Source organism: Oryza brachyantha, chromosome 9 (genome assembly GCF_000231095.2).
Source record: "Oryza brachyantha chromosome 9, ObraRS2, whole genome shotgun sequence".
Classification (NCBI taxonomy): Eukaryota; Viridiplantae; Streptophyta; class Magnoliopsida; order Poales; family Poaceae; genus Oryza; species Oryza brachyantha.
The window spans coordinates 12,322,265-12,340,739 of NC_023171.2; the positions used below are offsets into that span (position 1 = coordinate 12,322,265).

General features: G+C 42.2%; 4 protein-coding genes across 4 annotated transcripts; 1 reads left to right on the forward strand and 3 right to left on the reverse strand.

Moving 5' to 3' along the window:
* Positions 1-45: 45 nt before the first annotated feature.
* Positions 46-2,313, reverse strand: LOC102709028 (protein Iojap, chloroplastic). The gene is made up of 5 exons (XM_015840912.2): positions 2,003-2,313; positions 1,775-1,901; positions 846-984; positions 620-708; positions 46-522 (listed from the first exon to the last, which is right to left on the reverse strand). Exons 1-5 carry the CDS (start codon positions 2,195-2,197, stop codon positions 410-412), a joined length of 663 nt encoding a protein of 220 aa, XP_015696398.2. The 5' UTR covers positions 2,198-2,313; the 3' UTR covers positions 46-409.
* Positions 2,314-3,294: 981 nt separating this feature from the next.
* LOC102715140 (NAC domain-containing protein 16-like) lies at positions 3,295-6,382 on the reverse strand. Its single transcript, XM_015840913.2, has 4 exons — positions 6,140-6,382; positions 5,023-6,044; positions 4,203-4,755; positions 3,295-4,011 (listed from the first exon to the last, which is right to left on the reverse strand). The coding sequence occupies exons 1-4, from the start codon at positions 6,297-6,299 to the stop codon at positions 3,677-3,679; spliced, it is 2,070 nt and encodes a 689-aa protein (XP_015696399.2). The 5' UTR covers positions 6,300-6,382; the 3' UTR covers positions 3,295-3,676.
* A 544-nt stretch (positions 6,383-6,926) lies between these two features.
* LOC102715418 (chaperone protein dnaJ 10-like) lies at positions 6,927-11,464 on the reverse strand. Its single transcript, XM_006660723.3, has 10 exons — positions 11,204-11,464; positions 11,018-11,077; positions 10,516-10,598; positions 10,064-10,220; positions 9,276-9,405; positions 8,890-9,048; positions 8,577-8,755; positions 8,383-8,463; positions 8,146-8,292; positions 6,927-7,504 (listed from the first exon to the last, which is right to left on the reverse strand). Exons 1-10 carry the CDS (start codon positions 11,288-11,290, stop codon positions 7,403-7,405), a joined length of 1,185 nt encoding a protein of 394 aa, XP_006660786.1. The 5' UTR covers positions 11,291-11,464; the 3' UTR covers positions 6,927-7,402.
* A 4,770-nt stretch (positions 11,465-16,234) lies between these two features.
* LOC102715691 (chitinase-like protein 1) lies at positions 16,235-18,167 on the forward strand. Its single transcript, XM_006660724.3, has 3 exons — positions 16,235-16,879; positions 16,970-17,126; positions 17,221-18,167. The coding sequence occupies exons 1-3, from the start codon at positions 16,477-16,479 to the stop codon at positions 17,639-17,641; spliced, it is 981 nt and encodes a 326-aa protein (XP_006660787.1). The 5' UTR covers positions 16,235-16,476; the 3' UTR covers positions 17,642-18,167.
* The last annotated feature ends 308 nt before the right edge of the window (positions 18,168-18,475 follow it).

The window sequence follows — 18,475 nt, forward strand, 5'->3', positions numbered from 1 at the left end:
TTTTGGCAGGGTTTAAAATTTAAGTCGTTCCAAAGGAGGCCTAGATTGATCTCGCACACTGCGTCTTTACTCCTGAAATCCGAACCAACACAATCTTTTACATCTTGGCCTCTATTCCTCTTGGCACCAACAATTACTTTCCCCTAATGCGATTGTTAATACAACGGTTCACGTAATCTAACAAACAGATAACGAGAATGTGGGCATCACGGTGCCACTTCTGCACTTGACGAGTGCAGTCACCAGGTGACATTGGTGAGCTGAGACCTTGCCATCTACCTCCGGGCGGCAGCTCATCACAATCTGAGAAGGAAGACATGGAGAATCCATGGCGCAATGTTGCTGGCCTCTGTGGAAACCTTTGTTGGCCTGACTGCAATTTCTCCAACGGAAGATGTGCAAACAGCGGTCACTGCAGCTGGCTCTCAAACGGGAGTTCAATGGTGGTTGCGTTGCCATAGAACTCTTCCAAGTTGTAGAATGCTCGCTGTTGCGGAAGAAATATATGGACAACAACATCACCTGTAAGGGTGAGAAGGTATTATTAGGTCAGTTGCGGATTTGTGCATCGAAAAGGCTAGCGCATTTTACACATGATAGTTGAGTAAAGGAGACTGACCGAAGTCCAACAAGGTCCATGAGTTTGGTTTTGTATCACCAGATGCAACTATGCTAAACTGCTTCTCACCGATATCTCTCATCTTGGAACTGCAAGGTAATACATAATCCTGAATATCACATGCTGTTATGCAATGGTCAAATTCCTCTAACGTTGAAATTTCATGTCGAGGAACTGATTGTCAACAAGCAAACTAGAACTGATGTAAAGCTTCTCCAGAGCGAACCTGATGGCATCAATCTGTGCATTTGAGAAGGCAGTGAGGATGATGAAGAACCTAGTCCAGTAGACAAGAGGCTTCACAAAAAGTACACGAATATCAGCCGCCTTCACCTCACTTGCAACTTTAGCCAAGGAGACAGCAACTGGAGATAATGCAAAATTATGTTTAAGCTTCATGGAAATTGGACTACTAAAGAAAATATTTTTAAACAGCGAGTATGAATCTATGACTACCTAAGAGCAATTAGCAACAAGGAATCGAGCACATTTGGCAAGCAGAGCATGCAATTTGACTTCGATATGATGACAATTTCAGCTTATTCTGGAGAAAACTTATGTGTGTGAGAGGTTTGGCCGTGTACATCTAGTTACGCAGAGGCCAAAGTTCTTGTTACATCTGTATCTTCTCGATATAAATTACTAAAATCAATAAAGCTTCCATTATCTAAGAAAAAGAATGGAAGATATATTCGGTGTTCTATGATGCTCTCTACTGTTAGTTGAACTAATTTAGAATATGTTATTGATTAAACGTTTGATTTTTTTGTTTTTCTGTTAAACATGTGTGCAATGCATAGGGGAGGACGTGTATGATATTTTTGACTTACGTGCACGCCTTCAAATTATCATCCACCAGTAGTGACTGGATTTGATTGATGGAATTAAAATTTTCAAACATTTGATCACTAGATGGACCCTTATTTTGTTCTAATATAATGGATTGGATCTATTTATACTATCACAGCAACTACCGGCAGTTGAATATTTTCTTTATCAACGGCCAAGATTCTTATATACTAGTAGAGTATTATAGTCAAGCTCTCACGAATATGTTTCGGACCAGGGTTGTAATTCTTTTAACAGGCTTGCGGATTGGCTAAACATCAACTGATACGAGCTAGACTGCTCGAGAGGGAGTGGAGAGGCACATACAGGACAAGCACTCGGCGTCGTCGTCGGCCTCAATGCCCGGAGCCCCACTGGCGCTGTACACCACGTCGCCATGCTTGTTGAGCAAATCCTCGAGCAGGTTGTCCGCGTCGTCCCCTCTCCCAGAATTCTGCGAGAGCTCGTAGGCAAAAGAGAACAGCGAGATATAGTTATCAGAGCAACCGCTAAGAGACAAAACAAGAAACCCGCGCGAGAGTTCGAGAGGGTCACCACATTCGACGAGGAGGAGGAGGAGGAGGAAGAGGGCGGCGGGCGAGCCCGGCAGTGGGGGAGGGAGCGGGGCGGTAGCAGCTGGTGGGGACTACTCCGGTGGGAAAGGCCGGCAGCGCGCCGCGGCGACCAGGGGACCAGCGCGGCGGGCGGCGCGCAGGCGAGGCCGTGGGCCGGGACGGCGGCGGCTCTCATGGCGCGGTGGCCGCGGCTGCGGGATTCCCGGCGGGGAGGAAGAAGAGGAAGAGGACGACGAGGTTGCAGTAGCAGTCAGACAAACGGCAACGAGTGAAAGCCGTGAAGGAGATAAGCACTTGACTGACTGAAGGGGATATGCTATGCTATGCCAGATTTTTTTTTCCTTTTTTCCTTTTTCTTAGTTTTTTTTTCCTCAACCTCGCCGTTTATCTCAACGGTCCAATACCGATTACATGACGCTGATACTGTGCATCGAGATTCGTGCAAAAAGCGTGAATAATATGGATACATCATTTCTTTCTCCATTTATTTTTTCTAAATATATTTTTTCGTAGGATTTTATGGAATTTACCTTTTATCCTTTTAAAACTTTTCAAATCTCAGCACTTTCTTACTTATTTTATCAAATTTTAATATAATAATTACTAAAAATAAAGTCTTTGTGATAGAGGTAGTATACTCCTAATAAACCGTGAGAAAAATGTAGATTATTCCTTCCTCCATATTTGTTTTTTTGTTGAGGGTTGAGACACGGCTGCACACTGGCACACATCCTTTTGTCAACAGCTTCTAATTATGAGTATAAGAAAAAAATAAATTTTAAAACTCAATTTTAAAGTTGATATTGATTTTTTTGAATATAGGTTATTTTACAACATTTGTTTTTAAATCATTAAAAACATGTACAAAAGTTTTACCCGTACTAACAAGGCGAGCGAAACAATGCAGCTGCATGTGTTCATGTGATGTATGGTTTTAAACTGCAGTAATCCAGCTGATTGATTAAAGCTGAAGTACTTATTGGCCTCAAATGGAAAACGAACAATATCGTCTTGCCACTTGTCGCTACCAAACTCAAACTATTAAAATAGGGAGGACAAAACTCACATAAGAGAAAGAAAATATCTGATCCAGCATAGGTAAATCCTTACCCAGAGAAGCATGTTCAACAGGAAACATGGCACACAATGAGAGCAACCAACTACGCTATTAGCATTAGTTCATTATTCTTCACAAAACTGTAGATGAGAAATAATTTTGCAGGGCAGGTCACACAGGATAACCAAATAGACAACAAAAATGAAATATCTTCATGCTATGCACAGCAACCGCTTTCTCAATAGTTATTCGTTGTGTAATTACATCCAATATACACTTTCATAAAAAAGATAAGGACAATAACCAAGAAGTTTACATCCGATATTTCTTGGCGAAACGAAACCAAACTTGCCGTTCTTTTTCTCATTTTGTTTTGTTTTCATATCTCTCGCATAATATTCTAAAAGTTAACTACTAGCTAACACCTTAACTCAAATCCTCTAATGTTTTCCTACCTTGTCGCCCTTTTCAATGGGAAGGGATAAAGGAAAGGATAGCAAAACAAGAATTAGTGCTTGAGGATAAAAGTTGTAAGGAGGATTGACCACCAGGATAACCGGGGAAAGGTCACTATACATCCTATAATGTGGAGGAAAACTACCACAACCCCTTGCAAAGCTTGGGTGAAGACCCGTTGGTAAAGGTCCACATGATAGCAGCAAATAAAACCACTAATGAAATGAGAATAAGCCCACCACCTCTTCTTCTGGTGTGAATAACAGTGGTGCTAACTTCTTCTCTTGCAGTTTGCTGTGACCTAAAGCTCGAAATGCGTTGCAGTGTTCTGTTAAGACCTATATTTTCAGCAGCCATAGCTGGACTGCTAGGAACAGAATCCAGCAAAGAAGATAAAGCCGCATTGAACCATGATTGTGAAGTATTTGAACTCCGGTTAGGTGGTTCCTCATTCACTGTATGAATAATGGAAGTATCTGCAATGTTCAGAAGTAATAGTTTCAATCAGAAGCGGAACCTTCTGTAATATGATGCTTATATTCATGAAAAGATAGGGCAAGCTGTCTTTTATCAAGCAAAAATAACAGATATTGGACACTGATGTTTCTGTAATAATTTAGAGGCAATAATATAAGTAGCTTGTAAATCAAATGAAGTAGTTAAGCACCTGATCGATGCGAGGAAAAGACAACATGGTTGTCATTCATATGGCTCCGCACATTTAGAGCAACTTGATTATGTGTCCATGATTCAGTTGTATGCGGAAATTCCTGGTTATGTATTCCACTAGCACCACATTCAACATATTGGTTTTCAGCCACCACTCCAGTTGTGTCAAATGAACCAGGCAGGAATATCGGGGCATCAGAGTATTTCAAACTATCAAACACTCCATCGTCTGTAGGAATCAAGTTCTGACTTGTTGTGTTGCCCATAATATATTCTAGATCTTTTGGGTCAAAGAAATCATTAATTTCAAGGAATTCATCATCAGCATCCTGCCTGTCATAACTGCTCAATCCTGACATAGAGCGTAGAGCACTTGTTTCTTCATCAGTATTTGTTTCTCCACTCATCGGCTCAGTGGTGAGAATAGACTGGGCTATTTGATTACTTGGACCAGTTTGCAGATCAAACTTTGGGATTTCCTGAACCATAGTAGAAAGATTTGCAATACTGAATGTAGCCTGCTGGCTTCCTTGGAAATCTCCAGAGGCAACCTGAGTAAGTTCAAATAAACAAAGGTTATGCATATTGTCGTAAAACTGTAACAGCATAATTGCAATCCCTAGGATGGGCTTTTTTGTTGTTAGGAATAAAACATGCTCTCAAGGTATGGGTTAGATATCTAAATTAGCTTACCTTTCAAAACTTGAGCTGGAAGAAAATGTATGAGCACAAATGCAGAAGAACTATACCTAATATAAAGGAATGTGATCATCTACAGGATGAACTAATACAAAGTTCAGTGCAAAATAAAGACAAACCTGATGACAGCCATGGAGAGGAGCTGGTGTGGATAAATCTGGCAGTGATTCAGCATTTTCCTGGTCATTTTCTGTTTGCATCAAAAGCCCTTCAATATCCCGAAGCTCAGGACCAGTACATTCTGCTGTCACCACAGCACTAATAACACTAGTAGAGTCTGCAAGACCAATCTCCTCACTGTGAACACCGACCTGACGCTCCTCATGTTGAAGCTGAAATTGAGGAATGGATGTTGAAAAACCAGAGAACATTTCAACGGTCTGTTGATCGTCTGATATTTGCATCAGAAGTTGCTCGAGACCATTAATGGGGAGTTCAGTGCCCGCATTCTCTGCCATCGACAAAGCACTGCCACTAGTCGTAGCATCCGCAGCATCAGACTTTCCCAAATCATCATTGAGCCAACCTTGATGAATACCATGCTGAATCTGAACTTGGCAAGAAACAGGAGTTGATAAATCCGACCGCGGATCTTCGATTATTTCCTGCTCATTTCCAATCTGCATAAGGAGAACATCAAGATCCTCACTCGAAAACTCAAAGTCAGTCAGCTCCTCCACTGTTGCAGCTCTACCACTAGTCGTGGTTGCGGCCGGACGGTCAGTCTCCGCAGCAGCAATCTCCTCCTCCTCGTCGTCGAGCCAATCCTCCTCCCGGAAGGGGGCGCCGTACTGCTCGCCGTTCTTGGGCCCCGCCCCACTCTTGTGGAACAGCTTGTACAGCGCGAACGCCTCGCGGTCCCGCGCGGCCGGCGGGAGCGCGTCGGCGAGGATGGTGTACTCGTGCATGACCCAGTCCGTGCGCTCCCCACGCGGCGCGCGGCCGTGGTGGTACACGAGGGTCTTCTTGCTCCCCACCGCCCGCCCCGAGGCGCCGCCGTTGCAGATGCAGCGGTCCTTCCCCGTGGCCTTCCAGTACCCTTCGCCGGTGGTGCGGCTGGCGCGGGAGCCGTTGGGGTACTTGCGGTCCATCCGGCTGAAGAAGAACCACTGCTTGTCCCCCGTCCGCAGCGCCGACCTATCTGCTCCGGCTCCCCGCGATTCAGTTCAATTTCACGGTGAGATCGATCCCGAGAACGAAGCAAGCGACGGGAAGGAGGGAGGCGGCGTTGCTTACCGGGGAGGTGAGACGGGTGGGACTTGTAGACGTCGACATCGGCGATGTAGGGGGTGGGGCGGCCGGTGGCGATCCGGCGCTTGAGGAAGTAGAGCACGAGCTCCTCGTCCGTCGGGCTGAAGCGGAACCCCGGCGGCCACCGCACCGGCGGGCTCTCCATCTCGGTCGCCGCCGCCGGAATGGTTGGTGACTTGGGGCACCACCTCTCCTCTCCTCTCCTCTCCTCCCGTTTGCCGAGTCAACCCCCCGCCCTCCTGCTTAAAAACGAAGCCTACAACACTACAAAAGCTATGCGCGGGGGGCCCTACGCTGCTCCGCTGCCTTTCTCGGTAATTTCGCGCGTTGCTACGACGGCCGGCCCTGCCTCCCCGGGCCCACATGCCAGTGACACAGCACACAAATGTCATGTGCGTCTTATGCTGTTTATAATAGAGTCGGAAGCACAAAAGAAAACAGCAGTAATTTTGCTTCCCGGGACTAACGGACAATAGATTACAAATTTACTGTGTCGAATATAGCAGCAAAAAATTATAAGACTATGTAGTCCTCCCTCCATGTATTTTTCCATTAAGACATTGACTTTTTTTATTTATGTTTGACCGTTCGTTTTATTTAAAAAAATCATTTAAATATGCAAAAGTATAAGTCATACTTAGAGTTTCTATAATAATAAATCAAATTATAAAAAAATAATTAATAATCACATATTTTTTATAAGACAAATAGTCAAACATTCAACAACGTCATAAAAAAAATATGAAGGTTATGTAAAAAAGCATGAAGGGTGTAGTAGTAATTTGACACTGCAATTAAATGTGAAATGTTCCAGGTTTCAACCCCCAGAATACATGAGACAGATGATTCATCAGAGATGAAAATATGCAGAAATATGGGCCATAGGCAAAAACAATTATGCACCCATAGACAGATAGATGGAGGCTATGCACTACCTGGATCCTGATGGTTCATGTACAACAAATGCCGATCTGTTGCCGTCTCAAGTCTCAACAGCAGCATCACAGCAGCGCAATTTGCACAACACTCGCCTGTACACGCCACAAAGGCTGCTGCCGTTTGCTGGTGTATGAATTATGATTGACTGATTACACAACTAGAGGAGGAGGAGGAGGAGAAGAAAGCATGCAGAGGAGGGGACAAACCAGCACTCTACTATGACTGGTACAAATCAAGACCATGCGATCAACCATCTACCAGGAGGAAAATATTGTACAAAATGATGACATGTCCACTGCATCCCGTAGATCATGGGATTGGATCCCTCTGTGCACCGGGGGGAGCCGTAGGCATTGGAAAGTTGAACGAATAGTAGCCTTCTCCAAACTGAGGGGCCTCCACATATGGGCTCTATTAAAACACAGTGGAACAGATGTTTAATCTTTTGTTTGATGGAGCAAACTTCCATGTCAAATAAAATACACACTTCTTTAGTTTAAAAACACCAAAAAAACGAAGCAGGTTTGAAATCATTTTCATAAGTGGACCCAGTACACAGTGTCAACATGAGAGGCACTTCTCCATTGGCATTACATTACTGGCTGAAAACCAAGAAAGTCAATGGCACATCAAGATGTGTTAGGATTGCAGGCGGTCAAAAAAATGCAGGCTGAAATTTCAGGTTATAAATGGATCCTTCTACTGAATATCAGAGATCTCAACGATTATTTTTCTTCCCCTGATATTTTACAATTTGTGTTATGGTTAAATGTATTGTTGTGCATGGCAGTATGGCACTATAGATATAATCATCCGTGTTCATAGTGGTTGCATGGAGATATATAAGTTGCTCAATGCAACATGAACCCAATCAGTCACCACAAGGTCCATTCAAGAAATTGATTTTTAAAAATTACTAGTTAAAAATTTCTAAACAGCAGCATATGAAACCTTAGAGGTCTGATCTAGTTCACACTTACAGGAGTCGTGCAATACTTTGTAAACCACTCATATGTGGCAACAATGATGTTAGTTAGATGATGGATATTCACCTGGTAATACGGTGGATTTGGATCATATGGATGTTCTCTTGGAGATTTTGGTGATGAGTCAGGAGAACTACCATCATTGTCATCAGAATTGTTTATTGTGTTATTCATTGCTGTGACTCCCCCCTCACTAGAGCTGAGCTTAACACGCTGTGGTATAAAAGTCCAACTTAGTTCATGGAAGAACAATAGACAACTTGCATATTGACGGTACATGGATAGATATATCAAGACTGGTACCTCGAATATTTTCCCTAAAGTTTTCAATCCTTTAGCTCGAACTCGCAGTTCCTCTCTTCTCACAGTGCTATCTTGAAGCACCTGATATTGATCAAATATTTAAAAACATGCTAAACTTATGCTAATGAAGTGAAAGTTGAATGCAAAACAGTTGTGCAACAATAGTGAAAGGTAGCCAGGACATGAGGACAGACCATCTGGCAGACATGAGATAGGGTTGCTTCTATATCAGCGACATTAAGCTTCCATAACGAATCAACCATAACACTTTTGTGGGTCTCCATGTAAGCTTCAAGTTCCTCTTCGGTGTACTTGCACTCAGCGCTAAGATGCTTCTTTAAGTCTTCCTGTAGCTGCATAAGAGCTATTGCACCTGGAGAGACATCAGAAAGCCAAATTCCATATTTAATTACAAATATATACTTACATCAACGATGAATACATTCAAATTTGAATTTATGATGACTCAATCAACTAGAAAAAAATGAAATGAAACAGTATTTTTACCTGTTGCAGCTGTTACTTGGGATATAATAAAATGTCCTTTGTTTCTGAACCATTCAGCTATAAATGGAACCCCCAAATATATAGCTTTCTTTCCAAGCTCCTTAGCAGCTTGCCTTGAATATACATAACCGATAGTACTCAGCATATCAACCCCGTATGCTGCAGGTGAGCAAAATGGGATAAGAAACAAACTGAGTTATTCACAAAATAAAAGAAAAGATGTGCTACAAGAACACAAAATATCAAGAGTTACTATTACATTGTTGCACATATACTGACAGGACAATTAGCATATGAGGAAACAAGCGACAAATGCTTCCTTATGATAGGTGTTTTTTTTTTTTTTGTTTTTGCTGGAGGGAGGGGTTTTGTTGTTGGACAAGAACCTGCATTAGAAAGTCTGGACACCTCAGCTTCTGCACGTTGCACAAATTCCTCTTTGTTTCCTTGAACATAAATGTGCAATCTATTTTTCAGCATCTCTGCAAGTTTCTCCTCCCTTTCCTTTTGTACAACCTGTATTATGAAGTCCATAAACCAGTATGACAACATGAAACAAAAATTAGCATATTGAAATTAAAGCACTATAAAATGTTTCATTTTTCCTTAATATAGCTAGAATACAGCCACATCAGCATTCTAACAATAACCAGTGGATCAGCCTTAGTTTCATCTCATGGCTATCAAAAGTTTATGATTGGTTTAGTTCATGGTGTACATACTTTCATGACTGAAAAGCAAGATTGAAATTCTATGTGAGAAACATTACTCAGAAAAGTATGATGCGATGTTAGAATCCCTCTACATCATATACGGAGGCTTGGAAGGGATGGAAGTGCAAGAAAGTTCTTTAAGGTACTAAAAAGGCTAAAATGCATAAAAAATATGAATTCTAAAGAATTATAGCATTCCAACTTTCAAATTTCCTTTTCTTAATATGAAGGTTTGAGATTGACGATTAAAGACTACTGAGAGGAGTAATTGAGCTTGTTCCATTGAACTACATTGCAGCAAAATGTCCATAACTTGGTCGTAGGTTGCAAGGTGGGAACAGGGGAGCTGCAAAGGGATTATAGTCTTGTAGGCAGAAGAAATATTTCTAAACTTCCAATCAACAATTAGCTTGTCAAGCATAATGAGATGTCCATAAAACTTTAGTGTTAAAGAGCCATACTTGCATGTGCTCTTGCAACCTCCTTTCATCAATATGTTCCACATCTAATACATCAAGTGAAGCCATGGATGCTATTGCCAATTGACCAATGTAATCCTCAAAAAGCTCACTACCAAACAGCATTGCAAAAATTGCTGCTGGATCAATTATTGCTTCCCTACACAGCATTAAATGACAAACAGGTTAGAAGGTAGTCATCACAGCATCTTACAAGATCTTTTTTTTTCGAACGCGCAAAAGATTTGCACATCAATATATTAGAAGAAACCACCAATTCATAATATAGCATCGATATGAAACCACCAATTCATTTGTTAAAGGTACATCTGAGAATTATGCATTACTTCTGTAAGCAGTCAACAACAGTACTAATTTCTCACCAAAATCTTATGTCACTTAATAAATTGTTTTGATAAGTGACATCACTGGAGGTATTTGTCGATTGGACTTACGCTGAAATACCAGATTTCCCATATGAGTCATATGCTTGACGCTGTGTTGGATCACTGAGTACTTGGTATGCCTCTCCCAGTTCCTGACGTTACAATATGTCAGTATCACCAACAAGAACATTATGAGATAAAAACATGTGCAAAAAAATTGTGTATCCTATTTTGGCATAAAATTTGAGTAACTGTGTTGATTGGTTTTGAAAATGAAATATGCACCTAATGATCTACATTCTTGCAGAGTAACAACACTGAAGCCATGCTGAACAAATGCTCAAAAACGCACTATGTGCTCTTGCACAAGTGCAGCAATATGTTCACCAAGGACATGTTCCACATTACAACCACTCAACCCATTAATGGTTTGTCCTTTGGTGCAACCAGGGAGATGAACAAATTTCCCATTGATCCACTCCTAGCATAGTTTATTTCCTACCAGAAACAAAAAAAATCACAGGGCATATCACTCAAGGTTACTAGCACAGAGCACGCAGTAAATACTTGCCTGGAAATTCGCTGCCGCGAGCGGATCATTTTGGTTCTTGTCCGGATGTACCTGCTTCGCCTGCAACACCAGCAAAAACCACCACCACCACCAGCACCAGCAGCAACCGCAGTGAGATCAACCCAAAACGAAAGGAAACAAGCCGCCGGGGAGGATCGCTCGCGCCGCGGGATCACTGCTCCTCACCTTCATGTAGTACGCCCTCTTGATCTCCGCCTCGGTGGCCGTCGGGCTCACTCCCAGCACGTCGTAGTACCCCGTCTCCCGCACCATCGAAGCAAATCAAATCAACCAGCCGCTCCTCCTCCCCCCACCTCCTCCCCTGCCTCGGCTCGATAGGGCGGCTCGGGTGATCCCCGCGACAACCACTCCCGCCGCTTCTCTCCTCGAGCTCCTCGCTGCGGCGGCGGCGTGGTGGTGGTGGTGGTGTGGTGGAGAGGAGGGAGGAGCCAGCAACCGCTGCTCTGGCGGGCTGGCGTCTGAAGGGGAATCCGACAATAAAGCGCGTGGAATAATTTATTTATTACTTTTTTCCCTATTTTATTAAATTAATAATAGGGAGATGACTCACATTGACATAGGAAGAAACCCCACCGTCCTAATTGGGTGGGCAGTCAAATAGCAGGATATAAGTCATCTATAAGCTTATGTTAAACAGATAAGAAGGGAGAGATAAAAAAAATAGACTATTAATTTGTAGCCAGCTGCACATAGGCAAGATAAAATATATATATAATATGATCATGTATTGATGTTTTGTAGGTAACTATGGTATAAATTGGCTATAAATGATTTGGAGCTAGTAGTTGGCTATACTATTGAATTTGTTCTTATGGTTATTGAACTTGCTCTTATGGTTAAACCCTGCCTAAATCACCTTGATTTGCAGTTAATAGATTAATCCCCTTAGATCAGAGGCTTAGGCCATGTTGAAACGTAGAGCTCTTCCTTCATCCACGTAAGCAGCGTTAACTTTTATATATATATATATAAAAGGTAAAATCAGATTTAAAACATCCTTAAAAGACCTACACCTCCATCATTCCTTCAAAACATCCTCTATAATTCATCTTCTCCAAAAAGCAGACCAAAATCTTCTAGTTTGGTAGAGTTATGATGGAATGCGGACGCAGCAGGAATGGCCGGCTTGAACTTGGAACACATGGCCATTGAAAAAGACCAACTCCACCGTCTCCAGACTCCAGAACGCATACGCACGCGCGCAGGCGTGGATGGAGCATGGAAAGATTGGGGGAAAAAGAGGAGAAGAAAAGGAGGTGAAATGGGCGGTGGAGGGAGCCCCGGTTGTAGACTGGTTACATGTGTAAAGCGGTTTGTCCGACATATAAAGCCCACCCACCGTTGTTGTCCTAGTAAAGTACAGTATAAAAACTATGCCACATATGACCAGCACAAAACGTGCGTGCACAATGTGCTAATACTACACTTAGCCCGCGCGTTCAGTACGTATAGATAAGTTAACTTATATTCTGTCACAGAAAATATAATAATAGATTAGTACATGATTAATTAATTATTAGTTATTAAAAAGTATAAATAGATTAATATGATTTTTTAAAACAACCTTCCTATAGAATTTTTTTGTAAAAAAATACACTGTTTAGCAGTTTAGAAAACGTGCGCGCGAAAAACGAGGAGGTATAAGTTAACTAGCTGGGGGCGAACGCGGCCTTAGCCCTGTTCGGCAAGAGGGGGTGTTAAGTTAGCTTATCGGACATGAAAAACGTAGTAACAGATTAGTATATGATTAGTTAATTATTAACTATTAAAAATATAAAATAGATTAATATGATTTATTTTCTAAAACAACTTTTTTATAGAATTTTTTTTAAAAGATACACCGTTTGGTAGTTTGGAAAGCGGATGCGTGGAAAACAAGGGAGATAAGTTAACTAATAGACGGGGCGAACGTGGCCTTACCCTAGTCTAGAATCTAGACAAATATGTTATGCTCATTTAGCCTTGTTGCTTCGTGAGTTTGGAACGTGAAAAACGTAATAACAGGTTATTATAGAGATAAGTAATTAATAATTTTAAAAGTTTTAATAATAGACTGATATAATTTTTAAAACATTTTTTTGGAGAAATTTATTGTAAAATTTTTTATTATTTAGTGGTTCTAAAAGTAAATGCATGAAAAACATAGAATATGGATCGGGAAGAGGGAACAAATAACGCAGCTCAAAGCATTGCTAATACTAGGTTAGTGTGGGCTAAGCAAGTCAGAACATTCTGGAGGCAATCGAATCGAGATGGATGATGCATCGATGCGTGGACGCTTCATCGTTAAGGCAAATCGACGAGTGGAATAAGAGTATAGTTTAGATATTTGGTATAAAATTTTAAATGATCTTTGTAGAGACTTTAATAGCTTTAATGATAACAGTGCTAGCCTTAGCCTGGGTACTGTATGACTAGCACGTGGACTCTTATATATTTTTTTTCTTTTAGGACGTAAACAACACTGGCATGTGGGTGCCTTGAGTTGCATTGAGTTTCGTTATTGTTTCACTGACTAAGTTGCACGTAAGCGCCATAGACCGAAGTCAACAAGCATGTAAACCACACATTAGACAAAGCCACTTTTAAAACGATCAAAGTCAATTAACTAGGTATAGAAAACCGAGGGAGCTTGTGTCGAGGGATGGAATTCAGTCAATAGCCGAAGGAGGCAAAATAATAATTTCTCGAAAAAATAAGAGGAAGTTAGGGTTGTGTTAATGGGTCAAACAAGCCCGCTGTGTTCGTCAGTCTCGTTAACTTATCCAAATTCTCTTTTCTGCACGCACGCTTCCCAAACTGCTAAACGGTGTGTTTTTATAAAAATATATTATATAAAAGTTGCTTTAAAATATCATATTAATTTATTTATAATTATTTTATAATTAATAATTAATTAATCATGTACCAATCTATTACTCTGTTTTCTGCACCAGATAACTTATCCCAAAATCTTTCCAACCGAACCTGTCCCTAGACTGGTTAACAAATACTCTCTCCGTCCAAAAAGACAATATTGTCATGTGTTTGCTCATCTATCTTGCTTAAAAAATTTATCACGCATAAAGTATTATTCTTGTTTTATCATCTAATAAAAATAAAAATATTAATTATAAAAATATTAAATAAGACGACTAATCGTATCTAAAAACTAAAAAAATAGGACGGAGTAGAAAAACCTAGAAGCCAGGTACTATATTTCTTATACACTCACATCTCTAAAACTAAATATTACGCTACCCCCTACTGTTTCATAATTCTAGCTGTTTTAAATAATAGTATGACCAAACTTTTAAAACTTTAACTGCTATTAGTTTTTAAAATATATAATTTAAAAATACTATAAATTTACTTTAATAAAAATAAATATTTACTTATTGTATATATTTTTAATAAAAAATTATGGTCAAAAATAGACTTAGAAGATTATGCTGTTGTGTAAAGATGTTGAGAATTATTAAACTAGAGGAAAATAAATAAGAGCAAGAAATAAGAGAACACATAGTAAATGAGGCTTCGGTAATCTCATCTATTTAATCTGTAGTGCTATTGCTGATAAATGCTGAGCTGGGAGACAAAGATAAGTTTGTTTCGTGGACGAGGTGGATTGGGTTGGCTCCATCTCTGGATTATAGGATGAGTTGGTTATATTTTTCTTTTGGTTGGATGGATGGGTTGAATCCTGTTTTTTGTTTGTGGAAGGGATGAGATGGGATGAGTTGGCCCTGTTTTTTGTTTGGTTGAAGGGATGAAATGGGATAAACATTACCTCTCATATTCAAAATAAAATATTAAATGCTAGGATTAATATATGAATAACCTAAAGTAATTGAATGTATATTTATACCAGTAATATATTTTAAATAAATTTAATAAATAAAATGAAAACCTCTCTGTGCGTCGTCGTGGTCGTCCTGAGACGGATCCGTCCTACCGTTTTGGTGGGATGGGTTGGACCTGGATCTAGGAGGAATATTCCTCTTCTGGGTCCAACCCATACATTAACCAACAGGGTCAGAGATGGATTGGCTCTGTCCCAACCTATTTCATCCCTAGAACCAAACGCATCCGAAGAGAACACGCAGTGACAGTGACCAAGCAAGATACAAGATACAGATACTCCATGATATGCTGATTTCACTTAACTCCAGCCTGGAAGAGTAGAACCACTCTTCTAACCATTGCTTCTTCCCCAGTCCTCACACACCAGCATAGAGCCAGCACCGGATGGAACCATGCATCGTCAGCTTGGTTGTTGGGAGCATTCCTGATTTGATTACTCGCCATCAGCAACTTGATTTCTAATTAGATTATTCAGAGGCCCATGTGAAGCAGTGAGGTGAGAATTGATAAGGCTCTCAATCAGAAACCAACCAACCGAGCAACAGATGGAATTAACGAAAAGAGATATCAGCTCCGTTTGTACCGACAAAATTCGCACAAAAGAACGCGCAAATTTTATCCAAAAAAACAGTTAGGTCCCCTTTGAATCATACATGAATGAAAAAACGAAGCAATATGAAAAATATATGATTCTAATAGGAATGTACATGTAAAACAGACGATTACAAAATACAACAAAAACATAGGAGTGATGTTTGATTAGACCACAGAATAAATACATGAATTTGAGGAGAGATAAAAGACTCAAAATAATTGTTTCACGAGGTTATACCTCTCGTTAAATTTCCTTCAAACTTATATGAGAAGAGGCATTCCATAGAAATTCTATATGATTTTATAGGGTTTATTCATTTGATTAAAAAGGACCTTGTGAAAAAAATTCATATAGGAATAAAGTCCTCTAAATTTTCTATGATTTTTCAATAAAAAAATCACAAATTAAACTTTAAATTTAAGCTTAAAAATTTAAATTTTAACTTATAAATACAAGCATAAGTGAAACGCACGAGTGTGCCTGTGAATTATTGGATCCTGAAGCAGCGGCATCACGCTATCAGTAAATTCAGTTGCTTTTCAACACATTTCAACTGAATTTTAATCAAATATACTGTTTAAAACTTGAATTTATCAAAAAATTCGGAATTTATCTCAAATAACAGATTTCAAGGCACGACCAAACCCATTAAGATGAACTATGTTAGAATAGAAAACTAAAAATCTCCCGAAAACCTGATTCGAGCCTCAACGGCAACGTCTTACCGGCTCGCTTGCTGCGGCCTCTTCCCTTCTCTTCTTCCTCCGCTTGACGGCCTCCCGCCACCGACACCACCACCACCAGCGTCGCCGCGTCGGCATCTGCAGTTGCCACTTCGCTTTCTCCCACTCCTCCTCGCTTACCTCACACTCCTCCTCCCCCCGCGCCGCGCGATTTCCACCCCCAACCACCGCCAGATCCAGATCGGCGAGGGGGGGCGGAGCAAGGTGTTCGAGCTCGAGATCGAGATCCGGGGTAGAGCGGGTTAGGGAGGGGGAGGATGAAGAGGAAGACGAGGAACCGGATAATACTGACGACGCTGCTGGTGGCGGCGGCGGCGATACTGATCGGCGGCACGGTGGCGCTGATCCTGACGGCGGGGACGTGGAAGGTGAAGATGCAGGAGTCGCGCGAGAAGGTCTGCGACAAGGGGTGGGAGTGCTCCGGGAGCAAGTACTGCTGCAACGACACCATCACCGACTTCTTCAAGGTGTACCAGTTCGAGAACCTCTTCGCCAAGCGCAACAGCCCCGTCGCCCACGCCGTCGGCTTCTGGGACTACCAGGCTTTCATCACCGCCGCCGCGCTCTTCGAGCCGCTCGGCTTCTGCACCACGGGCGGGAAGCAGATGCAGATGATGGAGCTCTGCGCCTTCCTCGGCCACGTCGGCTCCAAGACCTCCTGTAACCTCCCCGTTTCCCCCCTCTCGATTTGAGAAATTTGGGTTTTCCGCCTCGCTCGCCGCCATTGATGAGGTGTTGATTGCGGTGCAGGTGGGTATGGAGTGGCGACCGGCGGGCCGACGGCGTGGGGGCTCTGCTACAACCACGAGATGAGCCCCAAGGAGGACTACTGCGACAAGACGAACCTCCAGTACCCCTGCGTCGAGGGCGCCGAGTACTACGGCCGCGGCGCCATTCCCGTCTTCTGGTAATGCGTCATCCATGATCCATCCATCCATCGCTGCCTCGCTTTCAGCGTCATCGGCTTGCTGATTTGGATCCGGATTCCGTCGGTTGATCAGGAACTACAACTACGGCGCGGCCGGCGACGGGATCCACGAGGACCTGCTGCACCACCCGGAGTACCTGGAGCAGAACGCGACGATGGCGTTCATGGCGGCGATGTGGCGGTGGATGACGCCGATGAAGAAGAAGCAGCCGTCGGCGCACGACGTGTTCGTCGGCAACTGGAAACCCACCAAGAACGACACGCTCGCCAAGAGGCTGCCGGGGTTCGGCGCCACCATGAACGTGCTCTACGGCGACCAGATCTGCGGCAAGGGCTACATCGACGACATGAACGTCATCATCTCCCACTACCAGTACTACCTCGACCTCATGGGTGTCGGCCGTGAGCACTCCGGCGACAACCGCGACTGCGCCGAGCAGGCCGCCTTCAACCCGTCCTACAAGAAGCCGGACGACCAGCAGCAACAAAGCTAGAACAGATCAGCCCAATGCCATGGCCCATCTGTAGCTGTATAATCTTCTTGCCACTGCAATCACCATCGCCATTGCCATTCCCAATACCACAGTAAAGAAACCACCCCTTCTGTTGTATACATATTCTTGCTAGTTGCTACTGCGATCACCATGGCCATTGCCATTGCCGATGCGAAACCTCCCATCTGTAGTTGTGTACATCTTCTTGCCACTGCCATTGCCATTGCCTCATGAGCTATACAGATTATCCATTTCTTCATCAGTGTGAGCCTGGCAGGAGCTGGTTTGCTTTGGAGTCCTTCTCAATAGCAGATCCTGAGGAAAGAGTCAATTGTGTGTGTGTGTGTGTGTGTAATGCCTATGGGATATGGGAAATTTGTAGCCCTTGTGTACCATAGAGTACATTTTCATTCCATTTGATTTTGTCACATATACATGTTTAAAGAGGAGGATTCAAATTGATACATTCCATGATTTTGCTGAGATTGTTGTATATCTGCTATTGGAATGTGTTCCTTTCTTTCAATGCAATTGTTCTTGCCTGATTTTCCTTCAGCACTCTGCCGCTAGAGCCAGGGTTTTCTTTACTGATGGTAAAGGGGAAAACCGGTAGGCGACGGTAAGGAAACCCGGGAAAAGAATGCATGCCATAGTTTTCATGCATCAGTGCATGCTCTATGTCATCACTTGGGCTGGATAAAAATTAAGAGAATACAGGGAGTACATATGCCAACAAGACAACAAAGCAACCAGTGAAAATGGACATGGTGATGTATTGCTGCAAAGCCAAATCGTTGAGCATGTTTAAGAAGTCATTGGCTCACAGTGCCAACT

What these genes read in the sequence shown, in the direction of transcription:
- LOC102709028 (XM_015840912.2), bottom strand. Translation starts at nt 2,197, where the DNA reads ATGAGAGCCGCCGCCGTCCCGGCCCACGGCCTCGCCTGCGCGCCGCCC. An exon ending in GCACAGATTGATGCCATCAG is followed by an intron (nt 709 to 845) that starts GTTCGCTCTGGA and finishes ATTACCTTGCAG; the next exon opens with TTCCAAGATGAGAGATATCG. An exon ending in ATGGACCTTGTTGGACTTCG is followed by an intron (nt 523 to 619) that starts GTCAGTCTCCTT and finishes TCACCCTTACAG; the next exon opens with GTGATGTTGTTGTCCATATA.
- LOC102715140 (XM_015840913.2), bottom strand. Translation starts at nt 6,299, where the DNA reads ATGGAGAGCCCGCCGGTGCGGTGGCCGCCGGGGTTCCGCTTCAGCCCG. An exon ending in CCACCCGTCTCACCTCCCCG is followed by an intron (nt 6,045 to 6,139) that starts GTAAGCAACGCC and finishes GAGCCGGAGCAG; the next exon opens with ATAGGTCGGCGCTGCGGACG. An exon ending in CTCTCCATGGCTGTCATCAG is followed by an intron (nt 4,756 to 5,022) that starts GTTTGTCTTTAT and finishes GAACTTACTCAG; the next exon opens with GTTGCCTCTGGAGATTTCCA.
- LOC102715418 (XM_006660723.3), bottom strand. Translation starts at nt 11,290, where the DNA reads ATGGTGCGGGAGACGGGGTACTACGACGTGCTGGGAGTGAGCCCGACG. An exon ending in TCGCGGCAGCGAATTTCCAG is followed by an intron (nt 10,599 to 11,017) that starts GCAAGTATTTAC and finishes TTGTAACGTCAG; the next exon opens with GAACTGGGAGAGGCATACCA. An exon ending in GTCCAGACTTTCTAATGCAG is followed by an intron (nt 9,049 to 9,275) that starts GTTCTTGTCCAA and finishes GCTCACCTGCAG; the next exon opens with CATACGGGGTTGATATGCTG.
- LOC102715691 (XM_006660724.3), top strand. Translation starts at nt 16,477, where the DNA reads ATGAAGAGGAAGACGAGGAACCGGATAATACTGACGACGCTGCTGGTG. An exon ending in CGTCGGCTCCAAGACCTCCT is followed by an intron (nt 16,880 to 16,969) that starts GTAACCTCCCCG and finishes ATTGCGGTGCAG; the next exon opens with GTGGGTATGGAGTGGCGACC. An exon ending in GGCGCCATTCCCGTCTTCTG is followed by an intron (nt 17,127 to 17,220) that starts GTAATGCGTCAT and finishes TCGGTTGATCAG; the next exon opens with GAACTACAACTACGGCGCGG.